Source organism: Dunckerocampus dactyliophorus, chromosome 1 (assembly GCF_027744805.1).
Source record: "Dunckerocampus dactyliophorus isolate RoL2022-P2 chromosome 1, RoL_Ddac_1.1, whole genome shotgun sequence".
NCBI classification, from domain to species: domain Eukaryota; kingdom Metazoa; phylum Chordata; class Actinopteri; order Syngnathiformes; family Syngnathidae; genus Dunckerocampus; species Dunckerocampus dactyliophorus.
Genome location: NC_072819.1, coordinates 32,818,621 through 32,838,851, shown reverse-complemented (window position 1 = coordinate 32,838,851; position 20,231 = coordinate 32,818,621). Strand labels below are relative to the sequence as shown.

The following is a 20,231-nucleotide window of genomic DNA, read 5'->3' as shown; positions in this document are numbered from 1 at the left end:
AATGACCATGTCTTTGGTTTTGTTTCCATTTAGTAGGAGAAAAGAGTCATCACACCATTTAACGAAATCCTGTACAACTGTTCCATGGCTATTTTCCCCATCCTGAAGAAGGCTCACGATTACGGAGCTGTCTGCATAACAGCATTTCAGAATGAACCTTCCTCATATCGGCTCTGCATCATGCTGGTATACAATATAAAAAGTAAGGCTGACAAGACACACCCCTGTGATGAACCAGTAGAACTACAGACAGGGTCAGAGAACACTCCATTGACCCTTGTTCTCTGTGTCCTGTTAGTTAAAAAGTTAAGAATCCAGCCAACACGATTCTTGCTCTAGTTAAAATCATTTAGGAGCCAATTAACTAAAATATGGGGCTGGATGGTGTTAAAAGCTGAGTTACAATCCACACAGATTCCGGCACAGATTCCCGCCATCATAAACAGCTTTCCATGGCCGGGCCCCAGCATACATTGTTGCCAATCCAGCCCTACAGCTCAACTCATAGCCTAAGGTGCGTCAGGCAGCACCTGATGATGGTCCCTTGCACCTTTTTAAGCACGCGAGGTGAAGGATCTTTTAAAGCAGTGGCACCACGTCCTTGGAATAATCCCCCACTGTCCCTCCGGTCCATGGATTCTGCAGAGACTTGACTCAGGGCTTTGAGAAACCAACTGTACCGTATGTTTAATTGTTTTTATTTTCATTTTAATTGTCTTTTATTATTATTATCGTGTTTTTATTTATGGTATCTTCTCTACTTTTTATTGTATCATGCTATGTACAGCACTTTGTGACTTTGTCTGTGAAAAGTGCTCTATAAATACATTTGACTTACGTGCTTACACCTTCTGCCAGCTCTTTCACATGCAGCTCACAACGATGAAGCCTTGGTGAATGTTCAATGAGGAAGGTTTTCTCTGTTTTCTCCCACTGGGAATGACCACCTCATCATCCTTTCTGCGTCACTTCCATTTTCTCACACTCAAAATACTGTCACTCAATGCTCTGATGTCAACACGTCTTCCTAAGAGAAGCACCAACTCCCACTTGTTACTGTTACCCAATCCTTTTTTAATCGGACTCTTTTTTTTTTTTCCAAGGATATCGCAGTGTGTTGTTTTTGGTTTAATCCCCAAAATTCTTCTTGTTAATCATGTGATACTTTTCATGACAATTGTATTAGCTTTTAATTAGGCGTCTCGGTTGATTAAAATATTTAATTGCGATTGATCGCATTTTGTCCATAGTTAACTCAGAATTAATCACAGATAGAAGTTTTTATCTACAATAAGTAGAGGTGTAAATCTCTTTGTGGTAAACGCTCCCATACGCATCTAGATACACGAGTTAAGATACGATTCAAATACGATATATTTTAAAAACAAAGCAATTCGATACAGCATACAAATGATAGGATTCGATTCGATATGATTCAATTATATTTGTCGATGTAGACGTTAATCTTACAGTATAAACTGAAGAAGCCAATTGTATAAAAATGTCATTCTTACAGTATTTTCAAATCTGTAAAAGAGCACATCATATCCCCAAGCATGCGGAAAGGCAGGGGTCCCCAACCACTGGGCCGCGGGAAACATTCAGATGCAATAATTAAAAATAAACACAAAAATTTAAAGTGAAATAATTTGTAAATAACTACATCCATTTTTTGTAAAGAAATATAATTTTTGGAAATATGGACCATTGTTTTATTCAAAAAATAAGAAATCCCACAATTTTTTCATGTTTAATCAGAGCGGCGACTAGTTGCCCTTTAATGCACCATTTAACAATGCAATGCATCTTCTCCCATGATGCACAGATAAGACTACTTTACTGTATTTTTCTGTTTTTTTCTTTCACCTCATATTTGGTCCCAAATGCCCATACTATGTGGGAATGCATAAAGGTAAGATTTGATTACCTTATTGAGTGTATATATTTGTTGGTGCACTTCTCTGAAAAACCAAGTCCAAGCTCGTACTAGCCGATGCTGGCTCTGTATTCATTTAGTGCTTTTAATTTGATGTAGTTCCTGTCATAGTTTTGCACAATACATAATAAATAAGATAAATCAGATTGCCATAATGGACGTATGTTACGTGTGTTTTGAAAATATTCCCCGGTGACCAGCTGGCACGCTGCTAACACTAGCGAGAGCTAATGCTATTTCGATTCATTGTCAGTAACTTCTCTCTTCTTCCCAGCGACGTACTTTGTGACAACTCGACTCACGGCGACACAAATAACTTACCAAGGACTGTGAAGATAAACTTACCATTCAAATTATGGTTTTCTTTGAACAATTTTGCTCATTTGTTTGCTTGTGGCTTCACATCAAGCCAAGCCGCTGTGTTTCCTCAAACTACGGTGTGGGCTGGTGGTCAAACAGGATGTGCGCACAGTAATCGCGCGTCAAAAAAATTTGTGCTGTGAAAGGAAACTTCTGTTACGTGTTAACTTTGACAGTCCTACTTTTAATTTAACGTCCTTTTTTCTTATTTCAGTTTCTTTCCTTTGGGCTTTTACAGTGTACTTTGCCTTTCACTATGTAATTATTTTGCTCTCTTATGGCAGTGATGCTCTTGAATATTGAAATACTGATTGAGACTACTTTGAAATGCAAATAACCAAGTCTTAGTCACATGTCCTTCGGGTTTGAACATATTGTGCATGGTATTTAAAAATGTAAAAAAGCATTAATTACAGATTAATTTACCATAAATTTCGGTGTATAAGCCACTACTTTTTTCTTAAACTCCCAATTAGGCCCAGAATATCTATATCTATACACATGTTAAATTCTGGACTAGAAGCCGCTACTTTTTTTTTTACATGCATGGAACCCTGCTGCTTAAACAGTGATGATTCATGGCTTAAAAAAACTCCAGTTCCTATGATGCTGAGAGTGCAAATTCAGGATGTAGTGAATTGGACAAATGAAATGGACGCTAATATCACATTTTGAAGTCTTACACAGCAATCATGATCTAACAAATGTCAAGTTTGATCAAGTGTACAATTACTACAGCTCCTGCTAGCACTGCTTGGACCGTGGCTGCTGTTGAACTCCAATAGGGGGGAAAAAAACGCCTCACCCATCAAAGCTAATGAGTGACGCTGGGAACACAAGTGTAGGTAGGATTGCAAGGTTTAGAGTGTGTCTTTCTGAGTAAATAAGCCATGTTTTTTTTTTCCTGGCGCCGCAAGTGCCAGCAGCTCTGTGTTCTCGTACTTTTTCTCCTCTTTTAAGTTATTTAATCGATCATATGGCTCATCCACATTGAGACTCGTCTAGTCAATCACATTTTTACATGCTATGAGAGCAAGGTCCCGCATAAGTGTGGTTCCCTGTCTACCTGTAGTGGTGAAGAAGCCGTATCGAAGCTGCAGAGCCAGAGGTAAGATCAAAGCAAAGCGGCTAGCAAGGAAGTGGAGATTCAAGCCTTTGGGTACCTTCTACAGTATGGTCATTGGAAACGTGAATTCACGACCGAACAAAATCGTCGAGCTGGCTGCGCTGACAAAGAACTTCAACACCTTCAAGGAGTGCCAACGGACTTCAGCACAGTCAGAGCGGACACGGACACAAGAGCCTGTGGTAAGCGCAAAGGAGGGAGGCTTGCACTGTATGTGAACAAAGGGTTGTCTCATACTGGGAGTGTAAACATTAAAATGTCCATCTGCAGTAGGGACATTGAACTCCTGGCTGTAAGCCTACGTCCCTACTACATGCCCAGGAAGTTCAGTCAAGCCATTGTTATCGTTGTTAGTGTTCTTCTGCTGGCTGGTATATCGAGTACCTCTCTCTTATCTTCCCTGCTTTGCTTCTCACATCTCATTTAGTCCTGTCTCATACTTTTAAGAGCCTCTCTCCGCATTGCTCTCCAAATCTAAATCATTTCGACGAGAAGGTCGGGTTCTGGGGGAACCTGTCTGCCCTGACGGAACGTTCACCGGCGGTTACGTGATCGACAGTTGAGGGAAGTGGAGGGTCATGTGCCTGGCGATTATTTTCGTTTAGGACATCGAAGACATCTATCTATTCAGAACTATGATAACTTGATAACAGGTCTGTTGCAGATTGGATTAGGCGCTGCTCTGGTGTATCGCAGAATTCGAAAGACAGAGATAGCAGTCCAACGCGCTCAGCAGTTGCCCGTCATGACTGACGTGGTGGGTAAAGCCATTAGCACTCTGAATATATATAACAACAAGGAAAACATTTTGGAGAACCTTTCGGCTTGGCTAAGGCAGTGGATTGATCGAGAGACCAGACTGGACAAACAGAGTAGCCGAGTCTATCGGAATGCGGCTACTCGCTGCATGCTGCAGTGAGACACTCTGGATCCTCCTCCCCCTTCCTTCACAGACACCTGTTGATTTTGACTCTGTCTGGAGTCCGTTCATCGCGATGACATCCTGCAAGCTGAGACACCAAAATTGTGTGCTAGAGCGCCTCTCAGGCTTACGCACACACCTATCCAAGGACATTCATGCACACACCCTCCCAAATCCCATGCCTTCGCCTCTTCATCCCCAGTGCTGACAGGCAGGGTCTATGGTATGCACTTGTGGCTGGCTGCCGGCCTGCAGTGGAAAAACCTCCACCCCCTTTCCCACTCCCCTGGTGGAATTCTTTGAGTTATGTTGTAGTGTGCTTATTTGTGCCTATGTTGCCGAGATGTTTTTGCCAATTCCACACTGTACTCCCCCATAAAAGCATAGTTCTTCTTCTCCCCTTTCCTGTTCCCCTTTTATCGCCCAGTCAGCCTGTCCTGGCCCTGTCACTGTTATATTGTATGATATGTTGTATGTGTACAAACGGGTGATTGCACATTTTCACTTGTACTCTGTATAAGTCACAAGTAAAAGCCATTCTCTCGCTCTCTCTCTCACATACTTCTTCACGCAATGACGCTGCGGCTGCGTGTGACGTCAGCCACTGCGTGGCTGCTAAACTACAAACACAGCACACTGAGGCTCTCATGTTGATCTCCAGGGACTTCAATCATGTGACACTAGACAAAACACTGGCTGCCTTCTACCAGTATGTGGACTGTAACTCCAGGGGCAATATGACTGTAGACCTGATGTACGCAAACATCAAAGATGCATACAGTGCCACCAAACATCAACAAAAGTGAGGTATTTACCTGTAACCACACTCTGATTCAGGAAGTGGTCCCATGGTTGAACTGGCTTTGATAGACTGCCTTGAGACCACTGACTGGGACGCATTGCAAGTGCCCCACAATGACAATATGGAAGACATGGTCGCTTGCACCACGGACGACATAAACTTCTGTACGGACACGGGATGATCCTTGGCCCAAATCAGTGTTGTTACTGGTGCAGTGCAGTCCAATAACCAACACACGGCATGTGCAAGAGAAGTGTTCTAAGAACAAAAAATGTCTTCAAAGGTCTTGTCTCCTTCAAATTTGTGCGAGAGACATTGACAGGTGGAAGAAAGGTTTATTCTAATGAGAAAAAATGTAACCATCATGGTCCTGATGGCTTCCAGCGTTACTGGCATGACAAAGTGATCCCACCTAAAATGTTGTCCACACGACACAGTGGAAGGGGGTGGTTTTTCCTTCAATGGAACAATTAAGCTTCAGGTTGTGCAGGAGCGTCAAACGGCAACTGACTATGTGGAGACTATGCAGGGGGCATCTGTCATGACTGAAGGCCCTTGTCTGCGTGGTAATGACTGGGTTTTTCACCACGACAATGCCGCAATTCGCAATTCCTGCCTGACAAAGGACTTGTTCCAGAGGAATAATGTCACTCGTTTGGACTATCCTGCGTATTAATGCTAGAAGCATTATTTTCATTATGTCTAAACCTGAAGATAAGCTTTCACTGTTTTTCACTGCTTTTCAATTGTCTTTTATTTTATTTTTTAGTTATTTTAGACAATTTTATGTCTTCATGCATCACACCATGTACACTCACACAATTTGAGCAAATAATTGGAACGACATGCACCGTTATTTGCTTTAATCTCCAAAATATTGCACAAACATACTGAGTGTGTATGTGGTCATAGTTTATCCCCCCGTCTGCTCACCGGAAGTGACTTGAACTGCCTCTAGGTCGCATGGTTGAAAACCAGAAATACATAAAGTGATGATATAGCTCCACACCGTTAGTTTTGGCCTGTTACTCCTCTTCTTCTTTCCTTTTTTTTTCTAAAATGTGCACCCAATGGCTCCGGCTTTCTCTTGTCCATGACATTTTGTTGAAGCAAAATCATCATTCCCCATGGTCAACACCTAAAGTGTAATTTCTAAACAAGTCATTTCTGTTGTGACCTACTCGGTTTGGTTTCATCCACTTTAAGTGGTCTGAGGTTGGTGCCGATATCCCGTCTGTGGAGTGTATCCACCTGACACACATATCCTGACCTGATAAACAAATGAGCTCTGAGCACAAGTAAAAATGTAACTTTTTATTCCCATTCATTTATCCTTGCAACAACCATCACCCTGATCAATTGCCTATGTGGCCCATATCAAAAATAGCTACAGTTCTTACAAATGATGGCAAGTCATCAAATTGGGCTGTCTTTATGTCATGGAACAAAAGCAAGAGAAGCTGACTCAATGAGTTAAATGTATTATTCTAGTACAGTATACTGTACATTATTGCTAAATGATGTTCAAGTACACTGGTGAAGGCATTGTTCCATATCCCGCTCAATACAGTCACTTCTTACATACAGAGCCAATCCCAATGCTTGGAGGAAGTGACCATGTTATCTCTCTGTTTTTCTTAAAGTTTGGGTTTAAAACTTTTGCAAGGTATGTCCAGACAAAGACACACTGTATCATCATATATCAAGATTCTAAAGAAACACACATGCAAATAAATACTTGAACAATGCTGGCCAAATTCCACTTTAGAAGGATAAGAGCGCTCTCTAGAGGTTGATTTCAGATTGCACTAAACACACTGATCTGTTCTCCTCGCTGACTGCAGCATGTATGAATTTTTCTGGCTGAAACGGGGGTGTTGACACAACAGTGACATTGAAATTAGAGAATACATGTTTCAGTTAACACACTGCCTCATTGTATCACTTAGCTTGCATGATCTTTTAGGATAACATCATCACGACACTCTTAACCCTCATTTTATTTTTTGACCAGTCTGTTTTTACGCTATTCTTCACCTCTCTCTCACACACACACACACACTTAAAACCGGTTTGCATCACAACGTGTGTGCCCGTTTCGTTCTTTAGGACCAGGGAACAAGTCGCTTTGTTTGGCGTTTTCTGCATCCTAGGAGCAGAGGTGATGAGGAGCACACACACACTTATAAATTATTCACACCTCTGTTAGCGTTAATGGAGCCGTCAATAACATTACTGCAGTGTAATGTATGTACATGCCGAATGATAATGGATGTGCATCCTGCTGCACCAAAAAGATAATAGCACCTGTGATGGTATTACTCTGAGTGAAATCTCATTTTCGACCACTTTCGGACTCCTCTGTGCTGTTCTCCACTTATGATAAATACACGATTCTCTGTATGCAGGCACCTGAAGCTTCCCACCTTGCCTGTGAGTGTGTTCACTGTACTGTGCCACTCTGCCCTCCACCTCTTTCCTCCCTCGCATTGCTCTTTCATATATAATGCATGTTAAACTAACATGTCATGTCACAGTCACTCGGATCCCCTTGATGCTGCTCCATCCATCCTTAAAAATAAAGGGCAGGGCACATCTCAATGGTCTGCATGACTTGCGCTGATCAGCAGAACAAACACCTGTAATTTCTCTCTCTGTTTTGGAGTGTTACATAAATAATACAAGTTGAGTGCTGCGTGTATTTTAAGAAGTCTGGTGTACTCACACTAAAGTAGTGGGTTGTCGATTCAATACACGTCCATGAAGACCCACCTGGGATATGTTCTCACAGTTATGCGCTATTAGTTCCGAACAAAAACATTCATGTTTGCTTCTCTTCTTTCCATGGAAGGATATGTTAGGCCTCTTAAATCTACATAGACAGTCATGCACAGATATACTGTACTTTTATACAATTTTCATACAGTTGTACAATATACAATTTTCCCGGCGCAGAGGCCTGGAATTAGAATAGAAACACTCTACTCCACCAGCACTGTTCCAGCATCTAATACTAGAATGCTGAACCATTGTACAATTGGAGTGTGTCACCTGACAGCCTGAGCGATGGGGCCTAAAAATGAGTAAATATGAGTTGGATGGTGTTCGATCTGCTGCACAGTAAGTTCATTTTTTTCTGCCATGCAATTTGTGTGTGCTGTCCTTGTGCTGCAGTGCAACAGCACATACACATATATAATTCACAGTGCAATAAAGCAATTAGAATGCCATATTGTCAGATAAAAACTGTGCTCTGTTCTCTTATGCAGCACTCTTATGGCAACAAGAATAAATGGTAATATTCTTTCTACCCACTGCAGGCTGAGAAAAGTGGATTTATTCAGACAGCTGATACATACAGTGACTCACTGTGTGTTTGTGTGCATGTGTGTGTGTGCGTGCGTGTATAATTACACTCAGGAGACAATATAGATTAAACATGAATCCTTAAATACAGGCATTCAATAAAAACACATTCTTTAATTTTGTATTATTATGTAATTTTATATCAACCAAACAAAATAGATCAAATACAGTTAAAAAATATAGCTGGTTTGCACATACAGTCATGGAAAAAATGATTAGACCACCCTTGTTTCTTCAGTTTATTGGTCCATTTTAATGCCTGGTACAACTAAAGGTACATTTGTTTGAACACATATAATGATGATAACAAATATATCTCATAAGAGTTTAATTTAAGAGCTGATATCTAGTAACTTCCATGGTTTTCTTGATAATAACCAAAATCACTTAAGTTCTCACATGAATAGTTATAGCATCGTGCTGCCAAAAAATGAAATATTATGAGCTATTTTTGTTGTCATCGTTATATTTGTCCAAACAAAGGTACCTTTAGTTGTATCAGGCATGAAAATGAACGAGAAACTTAAGAAACAAAGGTGGTCTAATAATTTTTTCCATGAATGTACTTGTATCTGCATGGTGTAGTAGTAGCCACTAGATGACGTTAAAACACTTAGTCAGCCATGTCGTGAAGCAGTGTGCTCGTTGAGCCACTAGGTGGAACACAACTAAATGCCCACACAGTCAAGGACAGTTGCAAATGGACAAACAAGAAGACGGTACAATCGCGAAAACGGGATCTCTCAACTCTCACGGTAAATGTGGATCTTTGTATCTTAGTGGTGTTTTCAGTTTTCAGCTATGTTTTGCGCATGCACTCTTGTGTTTTTGATGGTGAGAAAGACAGATGCAGAACCAAAGACGACGTACACAACAAACAAGGAAGTCTTGCCATTATCGACGCACTCTGCGTTTACTTCAGTGAAACTAGTGCCAATTTGATCCTTTTTATATGTGTATAAAAAACATTCTACCCTCAAACGAGCTTTTCGGGGAATATGTTCTTTAGCCCCAGAATTTCTTTGTCATTTATTCTAAGTGATCTTTTCGGGGAATATGTTCTTTAGCCCCAGAATTTATTTGTCATTTATTCTAAGTGGATATTAATTCTAGGTGTGAGAAATATGAAATTTTAGGTGGCATAGTAATCAACATCATATTAGCAACTGATTATATGGCTTAAACACACCAATAGAGAAGTTATAATAGTTAAAATGCTAAAATGTTTATTATACAAATATCAACAAGGTAATTTTACACCTGAGTAACCTGACTCAAATTACTTGACCCACAAAATATAGATGGAGAGATGCTTGAATTTGACAAATGTGATATTTCATATCAAGTTTTCTTTCTCAGGTTTTTCTGTCTAAACGTGATGATGGATGTCACCCAGTTCCTCCGAAGCCAGAAGGTCAAGCTAATAGACATCCTCAGCGCGGATGCTGACTTTGTTTTGCAGCACGCAGACTCTTGCTCTCTGCTGTCTTCAGCTGGGTACGAGCAAGTGAAAGCATGCAGAATTCCAAGTGAGAAAGTAAGGGAGCTTCTTGATCATATCATCCAGAGAGGGCCTGTGTCAGCACAGGGTCTGCTGGAGTTGCTGAAGGAGCCATCGCTGCAAGAAACCTTTCCAATGCTTTATGTGTTGAAGGATCTGCAAATCAGCTCACTGGCTTCTGGTAAAACGTCAACTACTCTGCATTACCAGCAGTCTATATTCAAATACTGTTAAATGTTGAAGTTATGTTTCCTCTTCTTACATGGCAAAGACACTCAGAGAAAAAGAAAGTCAGTTCCTGATATGCAAGAGGCTATTACACCCAAACAAATGCGCAACAGTAGGTCAAATATCACAAGGCTATTTTGTTGAATGTATGTATCCAGCGTGTATGCATGTACAGTATGCATGTGTCTCTGTTTCTCCAAAGATTGTCCCATAGTAACAGAGAAGCAGTTGATGACCATAGCACGTGCCGTTGGACGATCTTGGAGGGAAATCGGCAGACTGGCTTTGGAAATCCCCAATGTGAAGCTAGAGCAGATCGAAGAGGACCATCCCAGGCTTGTGGAGCGTGTGTTTGCAATGCTGAACTACTGGAGGACATGCCAGAGGGAAAAGGCCACCGCCACCTATCTGCATGCCCTGCTTAGTCAAAATGACTGGGCATTGCCTCCTGAGAGTATTGACTTTCTGTTGGAGACCAACTCAGGCTATTCGTAGCATTTTTTTTTCCCTTTTTATCATTAGAACCTTTGACCACCATGTGTCTTATAAGATGCATTTTTTATTCCTTACTTTTAACATATATCAATTATTGTGATATGAGAAACTTCTTCCACTGGCCCGATATTTTAGCAATCTTGATTTGTCTCTTCGGTACAAACACTTAAATTTTTCAACATTTCAAATTTTGCCTTTCCAGAGATATTAATAAGACTGCAGCCATAAAAATAGTCAATACGGAGCTGACTTTAATTGTCTTTTCAGAGGCCACATTTCTTAGACTGCTTGTAAGGGATCACATTATATTGTATAAGTGATGTTAGGGATAGTTGGGATTTTTTTACATGAAGTTGTATGACATCCCCATCAGCAGTGTAGTACATCAACATTGACGTACCCCCCACTCGTCCCGTGAGTGTTTACGGATGAGAGGCAAGACTATTCAACTGCTGTGGAACACGTACACAACAATGGACGGGCAGTAAAACGACGGGAGACAAAGTAACGCCGAGCGATTGTGAGGTCTAATTTTTTTAGAGGAGACATTTTCGTGATGCAAATGTATTACTCTTTTGAATGCCTATTTACTGTAAATACATGTGAAAACCTTATCAAAATATTGTTTTGAGAAGCCAAACTCTTTACTTAAGTGGCCCCGCCAACTAACCGGAACTACGTGCCTCCTCACCGAAATCCGACCGGAACTCGGCTCACGGGATGAGGTGGGGGGGTAAATTACTGTTGGTGGGGATGTCATACATCCTCATGTCAAAAAATCCTTTAATAATAATCAAAGGATGTGTACCACATATTTTTGTTGTTTATTAAATACTTATATTTTGTAATACTACTTTTTTAAAATTCTTGTAGTTTGTGTGTGTAACGTGTAGACAGCTTGGGGTCAGTTCCCACTCATTGGTGGTGTGAATGTTATTAGATGACGGACAATCAATGACTTACTCTGGGAATGTGCAAATTTCGTTTGAGATCATGAAAAAAATCATTTGTTTATACATTACTTGAAAATAAACCCACTTTAGCACCACTGGTAAACGTGAGCAGTTGATACCCCATTAGTAATCTTATTCAAAGATTTTATCAATGCAGCAAATATCATGTACCGGAATTGAAAACAGTAAACATTCCTGTAGTCTGTTTTTTTTACCAACTACTTGCAGTAGAACATGCTACGTGCATGGTATTATATTGTATTTTATATTCTGTTTATATTGTATATTGAGCTTACTCGTCATCACCCGGACCACATAAAAACATGGCGGCACATGTAGGTCGTTCAGATTCAATCACGTGGGTGGGCTTCAACCAATCACAACGACCCCGGGGGGAACACTTCCGGTAGCCTTCCCTGTCTGTTTGTAAACTGAGAAAAAAATTTGGAAGTCCGGCAAGCAATAATCTACAAAACTATAATAATTGAAAGGTAAGAAGTCGCTACTTCCACACAGTTTACGACTATGTGTCTGATAGTTTCGATAATGAGCTGTTTACGCGTGTATGATGGCTCTAGCATAGATGTAGGAATTACAACGCCCTGCTTGTCTGTTGTGTTGTCTGGGGCGGGGGGTGGGAGTCCTCCAAGAGTGGCCCCCAAACCGAACAACTGGCTAGCATGTTAGCCTTTTGCCTAGCCTTGTCTGATCATTTAGCGTGCACTCCGTGTTTGTCTTCGCAGTGTCAAAACATTCTGCTCTAAGATAACAACAGACGACCCCAACATTATCCCCAGTATTTTAAATACAGTTCCTCTTGACGATAAAGTAGTGAGCCAACCTGTTTTTAGGGTAAGTTGCTAGCTAGCAAACTTGCACAGTTGTAAATGTGTCACATTTTTACGAATGTGATCGCCAAGTACCACCAAGACTAGAGGGTCTGTACAAGAACGGATTCTATCACTGATTATTCGGAAAACGTCAGCTTTTGGGAGATGCGTTGCCGTTGGTTTAATTATGTTGTAAATAAACGTGCCATACAATTTGGGTACAATTTGGCCATACAATGACTGGGTGGGGGTGCGCGTGACGATAAATAAAAAAACGAGTGTGAAGATGTATGGTAATTTTAATACCAAGTGGCATCCAAGGAGAGAGAACTCTCTTCTGGACTAACGGCAACGTTTAGTTCCACTATGTTAAGTGTTTCTGTTGAAAACACTGAATAATACAAGTGGTGCTTTAATTTTTCTTCTGAACATTTTGTTATTGATTGTCTGCATTGCAGACACGTTTTGAGTGTTATTTACGGTACTGTTCATTTAAATGCTTTCAACGGCCTGCTTTTAATCCACAATACTGAACACAAAAAGTGCACAGGCCATCTTGTTAGAAAATAGTAATGCTGTAGTAGTAAGTAGTTTTACTTCATTAAAATCCAGCAGCAGCTGAAACCTGTTTGTGTTTTAAAGCATGCATCACGACTGTTAAATATTTCGCTCACACCAGTGTTATTATTAATGTACTCTGATGTCTCCTTAAATTTCATAATGCAGTTCCCCTGTTTGTGTTTCCTTTTCTTCGCTGTTGTGTTTTCTGGGGACTATCCAAACATACAGTGTACAGTGCACCAAACCATTGAGGCTGACTGGATAACTGACTGATAAACGTGCATATATTATGCAGTCATGGTAAAAATGATTAGACCACCCTTGTTTCTTTGGTTTGTTGTTCATTTCAATGCCTGATACATTTCAGACAAACTATGACTATGAAAATAGCTCATAAGAGTTTTTTTTGGCAGTACAATGCCATAGCTATTGATGTAAGCACTTAAGTGATTTTGGTTATTATCAGGAAAACTATGGACATGGCTAGCTCTTAAATTGAACTCTAATGAGCTATTTTTGTTATCATTATACAAACAAATTTACCTTTAATTTTACCAGGCATTCAAATAAATAAGAAACTGAAGAAACGAGGTGGTCTAATAATTATTTCCATGACTGCAGTGCTAGACCTAAATCTCCCCTGTTGTATGCCATAGACTGTTGGAATATCAAATGAAAATAGAATACACCAAGTATTCCAGTTCCTGAATGAAGCATGTAGCTTTATGTTGTCGTGCCTCTACTTTCAGGCTTTGGCCTCCATGATTTGGGTGTTTGTGGTGTCCTCTGTTAGCCCTCATCCTGACTGAAGTCAGCTCTGTCCCCCCTCAAACACACACACATTCAAAGCACGGCGATGACACACCATTCAAACAACTCTGTTCGAGACCATATGAAATGGGTCAGTGGAAGTCTCTTCATCTGCCGAATCACCATTTTTGAAATTATGTTCCCAGCCCCGAGGCCTGTCGTTTTCACATTTACTTCCATTTTTCACCCCCTTTTCGCACTCATTAATTCCACAACTTGCTCTGATTTGTTATTGGTGTTCATAGGCTGGGTTGCTGGGCTGTGAGGCGGTGCTGTCCAGCATGGCCCTGATGCAAGCCAACAACATTCCAGGTCAAAAGAAGATGATGTCACACATGGGTCACGGGCACAGAGCGAGTTCCGAGAGCCACCATACCCAATCACACCATAGCCACAACCACCATGGGCACCAAGGTCACCATGCACACGTTGGCCATTTGTCTGCAGGAAGCTGTCCGCCACTGGTGAGAACAATACCCTTCAATAGCCTGATTTTGTAGTCAGTCATATATGGACCAGAGGTTCTGCTAGGCCAGGGGTCGGCAACCTTTACGATCAAAAGAGACATTTTTCCTCCTCATCCCGTAAAAAAAAAGTCTGGAGCCACAAAACATTATGCAGCTTATAAACTTGTAAAAGTTGTAATCTTTTTTTAAAATGTCACCTTTTACAACAACAAAATTCAACAAACAGAAGTGCAGTGTGCCTTTGTAGGCCTACTCTGAAATAATTTAAACACTGAACACTGTGTTTGTATAAAATGAAAACAAAATGTAGCCAACTTTAACATAAAAAAGCCCATCAGAGGTCACATATCTGCATATCAGTGTTCATCAATGACCATTCTATTGGTCCTGTCCTTGGCTTTGCAGAGAGAGGTACCTTTCATTTTCTAAATCATTTTCTGTTTATTAATTTGGAGACTAGATGTGCTGATATTTTAATGAACAATTCTTTCATGTATTCTCCATCTGTGAACGGCTCCCCCCTCCTTCCGATCTCATGTGCAGGCAAGTGTTGCCAACTTGGCCATTTTCTCACAAAATCTGGCACCTTTCCAAACTTATTTTCTCAAAAGCAACTAGCGACAAATGTAACAACTGTTCATGACATCTTTGGGTGACTTTTCTGGTATTTGGAGACATAAAAGTGAAAACACGTATTGTTGTTTATCTCCAGTGAGACTCACTGCATGCACTAGCCTACCTCCCCTTCCCTTGCTCATCCAATCAGCAGTCCAAACGCAGTGTAGATGCATTCACGGACTTGCGGTGAATCGGATATTTCACATTCTTTTCAAAAATGCACATTTTCCCTCCTTCGGTGTAAAAAAAAAAATCACAGCGCTGGACGAAGGGAGCCACAACAAAGAGGCAAAAGAGCCGCATGTGGCTCCGGAGCCACGGGTTGCCGACCCCTGCGCTAGGCCTTTTAATTTCTACCATTATTGTGTGTGCTATGTATATAATTGTCATGTAACACTACTATGCCTTAAATATGTCTTTTTATTCTTACCAAGCTGATCCAAAAGGATGGGGATTACCACACCTCAAGAATATTGGATGGAAAGAATATGCAACATAAGAAAAAGCACAAAAAATCTGGGTCTGTTAAAGTCAAGGAGGAAGTGCGGGTATGTTTTTCTTTTCAAACATCAACATTAATGCACAATACCATTGCACTGTATGGATAAATAATGAATTCACTTCTCCAAGTTGGTCAAACTGAGCACATGAACAGCAAACATTTTATTTGGAGTCAGAAGGCATGCACTCATTCTGGCCTTCTTGATAGCCTTTATTGCAGCAACTCGACATGGACGACGACGACGACAGTGCTTTGAAAGTTCAGAAGAACTTCATCTGTGACCACTGCTATGGAGCTTTCCGGAGCAGCTACCACCTCAAGCGACACATACTTACACACACAGGTGAGAAGCCACAATTTAAGATCTTTACCTTTTTTCTCTAAATTCAGTGGTTCTTTTGGACACCTCATGAAAAAACAAATCAGTAATAGAAAACAGAGGTGAAATATGCATATTATGAAATGTGTGTGTGTCTCAGCCCTAAAAAAAGTGTGAAAGTCATTTTGTCTTGTGGATGTTCACAGGGGAAAAGCCTTATGCTTGTGACAGCTGTGAGATGCGCTTTATTCAGCGTTACCACCTGGACCGACACAAGAGGGTGCACAGTGGCGAGAAGCCGTACCAGTGTGATCGTTGCAATCAGGTTAGTCTGTCTGTCAGTCTGTGTTTCTACACTCACCGGTCACAACATCTTTACCTTGTAGTATCTCACAAAAGTGAATATACCCCTCACAGCTTTTATTATATCTTCTCAAAGGACAAAATTAATACAATTACAATGTCATACAACAGGTTATATAGCAGTATCGATTTATTGACCTTTGAAAATGACTCAACACACAGCCATTATGTCTAAATAGCTGGGAACACAAGTGAGTACAGCTCACAGTAAACATGTCCAAATTGTGGCTAAAGACTCAGTATTTAGTGTCAGCACCGTTGTTATGGAGCAGTGCCTTAAGAGGAGTGAGGTGATCAAGCTATGCTTCAGAATCTCACATTGCATGTTGGACTTCATGTTTCCTGTCGATGAACTGTGCTCCCCATGACCACAACATGACCACCACCATGCTTGACTGTAGGCAAGACACAATTATCTTGGTACTCACTTGTGTTACCATGACTCTAATGGCTCTGTGCTGAGACATTTTCAGTAGATAGTAAATCTATACAAGCTGTATGTACACTGACAACTCTATAAAGTACAGCAACGTTTAATTTCAAAGTTTATTTGAGAACATATGCTATAGTAAGAATGGCTGTCAATTTGAGGAGGGGTACTCACTTTTGTGCGATATTATATATATGGGCGATATGGCCTAAAATCTGTATTGAGATATACCATCATTTCCGGACTATAGAGTCCACCGGTGTGTAAGCCGTACCCACTAAATTTAAAGAGAAAAACGATTTGTACATACATATTGGCCGCACTTGTCTATAAGTCGCAGGTGTCCATGTCGTAACATGTGATAGTCAGTACACAGAATGATTTTTTTTTTATTTGCTTAAAGAAATGCTTTTTTCCAAACAATGCGTACAAAATGGCTGGTTAAACAGGAGCCTACCAGAAAAGTTGTTCATCGCTGTTCTATTAGCTTCCACGTCACGCGTGTCACTACTTCCTGAAGCTGCACTCTAAACATCATGGGAAATATCATTTTTAGCTATAAATTATTTTTAGCATTACTGTACAAGCAGCAGCTTATACACCGGAAATTACGGTACATTGCAGCCTCATGCGATACCGACATACAGTACAGTTGTCCCTCGCCACATTGCAGTTGAAATTTCGTGAGTTCACTCTATAACGTTGCCACACCTTGATAGTACATATGATAGCACATAATAAATCATGGGGGTCAGTGCGTCGTGCGCTCATTGCCAGCAGAAGACACGCGTGTCACGCATATCTGTAGCATCGATCAGCCAAAGTTCCTCTTACACTAAAAGTGCTCCGTCGTATCTGTGTGCTCCCAAATCCGCACTGAGGCTGTACACACCACTTACGGATCCCCAAATTTTGCCCATGTTTTTGGAAGTACACTGAACGCGCTTGCAAAGTACTGCGGGTGGGGACTGCCGCTTTAGCCACACTAGCTAGCCACCTTTGTCAGGATGGGATATTGCATTGACGACGTGTTGCATCCTGTTGCTTTCAATTTTGCCGGACATGACTAGGTTGCGTCATCAACATGCATTATCGCAATATAATTAAATGTCAAATTTAATTAAGACAAAATGTATGTAGTTTCTGTTGTATATAATTTATATTGTGCATTCCTAATGTAGTGGTCATTGCATGTAATGTATGTCACTTTGTCTCATCCAGCGCCTTAATGTGGAAATATAGCACAATAAAGACCCGCTCTGACTAAAATCATTTTTCCATTCTCAACTCTAGACCTTCTCACGGACAGACAGGCTGCTGAGGCACCGGCGGTTGTGTACAGCCGGGATCAGCAAAGATGATTGTTGTGATAGTCGCACATCTGTGTACTCGCAGGACACATCTGGCCACACAGCCTCCTGGAGCCCCCTACAGCCTTCCAACAACCGCCTGACAGTCTGACCCACGTCCCCCAAAAATACCTAATAGACAGTTGGTGACTCAGTAATGTTGCGTTAATGCGCAACATCACTAAAACCTGAACACAGCTTAGCTTGCATAACTAGCTAACACAACCATATTTGTTTAGATTTTGGTACCTTAGGTATCTTCTGTTTTTCATTGTAAAGGTCAAAGGGGAAGGACTAAACCACAACCTCTCCAAAGGCAACAGTCCATGATGGCAATAAGTGAATGACACATGCACTCACATCTTATCCCGCTAAAGACTGTGATAGTGTTGCTGTCATGGGATGAATTGGTGGTATTTCTGGCAGTTGATCTGTTGCACAGCACATCTTTGATTGTCCTGCTGAGCCCAGAAATCAACACCTCTACATTTGTATCTCTGTCCAGGTCAACACGTAAAGTTTTTTTTGTAGTAATTAGCAACCCATCTAATATTGTAGGGTTTATGTGACTATTGTAATTAAAAAATCATATACATTTCATGATCTGTCAGAGCATCACTACCATCAGCTATTCACCTAGTTCTCTAATGTCAAAATGAAAGGCTAATAATCAAATCTCAATGTGCAGCAAACACATATACGGCTCCACATTGTTTTTAATGATTTTGCATTGACAAAGTTGGTGAAAATAAATTTAAATGAGGATTTTTTTTTCATACTTCAAAAATAATGGCTTGAAATGCTATTCTGCTTTTTGTTTTACAGTTATAACCGCATCAACAAATTTCTTGTCAGGTTGATGATCTCTCTTTATCTTGTATTTGGATCGATGCTCCTGCTCGTCCATCCTTTTTCAGAAGTTTTTTGTGGGAAGTGGACCAGGACAACCAACATACAGCTGCTTAGTTTTAGTCAGAGACCTGCTGGAAAATAATTTGCCTCCGGCGTGACCTGATTGAATGTGAAGATACTGTGCCATGTCATTTCATCTCCAGTTTAACACTTAGGCATCTTCAGTGAAGATGACCAACTCTTAAGTGATTTATTTACTGATGATAACATACATTACTTCCTGTTGAGACCTGTGTATGGTTCAATCTGCAAACACTGGGCTGAGGTTATTAGTTTGTTTGTAGAACACTTGATTTAGTCGTTACCTGTCTAGACCGCAGCAGTTTTTTTTTTTTTTTTAGTTTTCTATTAGACTGGTAGCTCTTTTGCTATTTTAGATGACGTGAAAGGAGTTAGGGGCCCATCACTGCATTGCCCTCTGCTCATTAAGTTAATATATATTTAAATTGTATTAGCAGTAGACAACTTTATTTTGCGGGACCTACATTCCAAAAAAATCAAAATATTTATAAAGTGTAGCTTGATGATTTCTTTTGAGTCACAAAGCTTTGATGTGGAATTACAATTTAAAGGAAGCCACTTCTTTCTAGTATCATAGTCATGATTATTTGTCTTTTTTTTTTCTGAGTTTGAATAAATGTATGGACTTCATCTTTATTAGATATTTTAGAGGTGAAATTAAGTACATTTTATAGCTGATTATATTGTATTGTGCATGGAGTTTTAGGGCCCCAAGTCTGAATAAAATGTTAATTCCTTTTGTAGTTAGTCACGTTATGTTCTCTCATTACATACGATGGTTTATAGAAGGACTCAATACACCTTTTTAAAACACTTTTTCAAAGTCTTCAGGGGTAAAATATACTGTATTATCAAAGACACCTGCTGTACAATACACCAGCCCTGCAATCAATCCACTCTTCATTAACATTCATGCTCACTCTTCATTATTACAAGTAAATCACTTCATAACTACTGGCTTACTAAACAGCTTTTCAAACAGAATTGTAATACAGTACAGTAGATGTTCCGAGACCACCCACAAATAGAGAGTAATTGAGACGGCCATAAACATGTCTTACTTTTGAGACACGGATAGCTCCTCCCACTCTAAACCTTTCTGCTAGCATGTCATATGATTTTGGCTCAACATTTGCAATAAAAGTGACTTGTAATTATTACATTGGATTCAGCTTCAGAACCCTCTTTGTCTCTCTTCAATTAGGAAACTAACAAGCTAAATCTATAGAAGCACATGATAATATAAACATACAGGTGGAGCCACACATTGCCTTGGAAGATCCAGGCTCTGTGTGGCGCTTACATATTCTCCCTGTGTATGAGTGAGGTTTCTACGGGTTCCAAATACATGTATGTTGGG

General features: G+C 40.4%; 2 protein-coding genes across 5 annotated transcripts; both read left to right on the top strand.

Moving 5' to 3' along the window:
• Nucleotides 1–9,164: 9,164 nt before the first annotated feature.
• On the top strand, nucleotides 9,165–10,753 carry zgc:174906 (uncharacterized protein LOC571548 homolog). Its single transcript, XM_054797942.1, has 4 exons — nucleotides 9,165–9,267; nucleotides 9,872–10,194; nucleotides 10,285–10,353; nucleotides 10,444–10,753. The coding sequence occupies exons 1-4, from the start codon at nucleotides 9,185–9,187 to the stop codon at nucleotides 10,734–10,736; spliced, it is 768 nt and encodes a 255-aa protein (XP_054653917.1). The 5' UTR covers nucleotides 9,165–9,184; the 3' UTR covers nucleotides 10,737–10,753.
• Nucleotides 10,754–12,057: 1,304 nt separating this feature from the next.
• On the top strand, nucleotides 12,058–19,921 carry znf740b (zinc finger protein 740b). Of its 4 annotated transcripts, none has more exons than XM_054797897.1 (7): nucleotides 12,091–12,180; nucleotides 13,830–13,981; nucleotides 14,136–14,354; nucleotides 15,410–15,523; nucleotides 15,685–15,820; nucleotides 16,003–16,121; nucleotides 17,883–19,921. In XM_054797897.1, exons 2-7 carry the CDS (start codon nucleotides 13,937–13,939, stop codon nucleotides 18,048–18,050), a joined length of 801 nt encoding a protein of 266 aa, XP_054653872.1. In that variant the 5' UTR covers nucleotides 12,091–12,180; nucleotides 13,830–13,936; the 3' UTR covers nucleotides 18,051–19,921. The 4 variants fall into 4 exon arrangements, with proteins under 4 accessions (XP_054653892.1, XP_054653872.1, XP_054653881.1 ...); XM_054797906.1 differs by lacking the exon at nucleotides 12,091–12,180 and adding an exon at nucleotides 12,292–12,541; XM_054797917.1 differs by lacking the exon at nucleotides 13,830–13,981 and having other exon boundaries at nucleotides 12,058–12,180; nucleotides 17,883–19,920.
• Nucleotides 19,922–20,231: the final 310 nt, after the last annotated feature.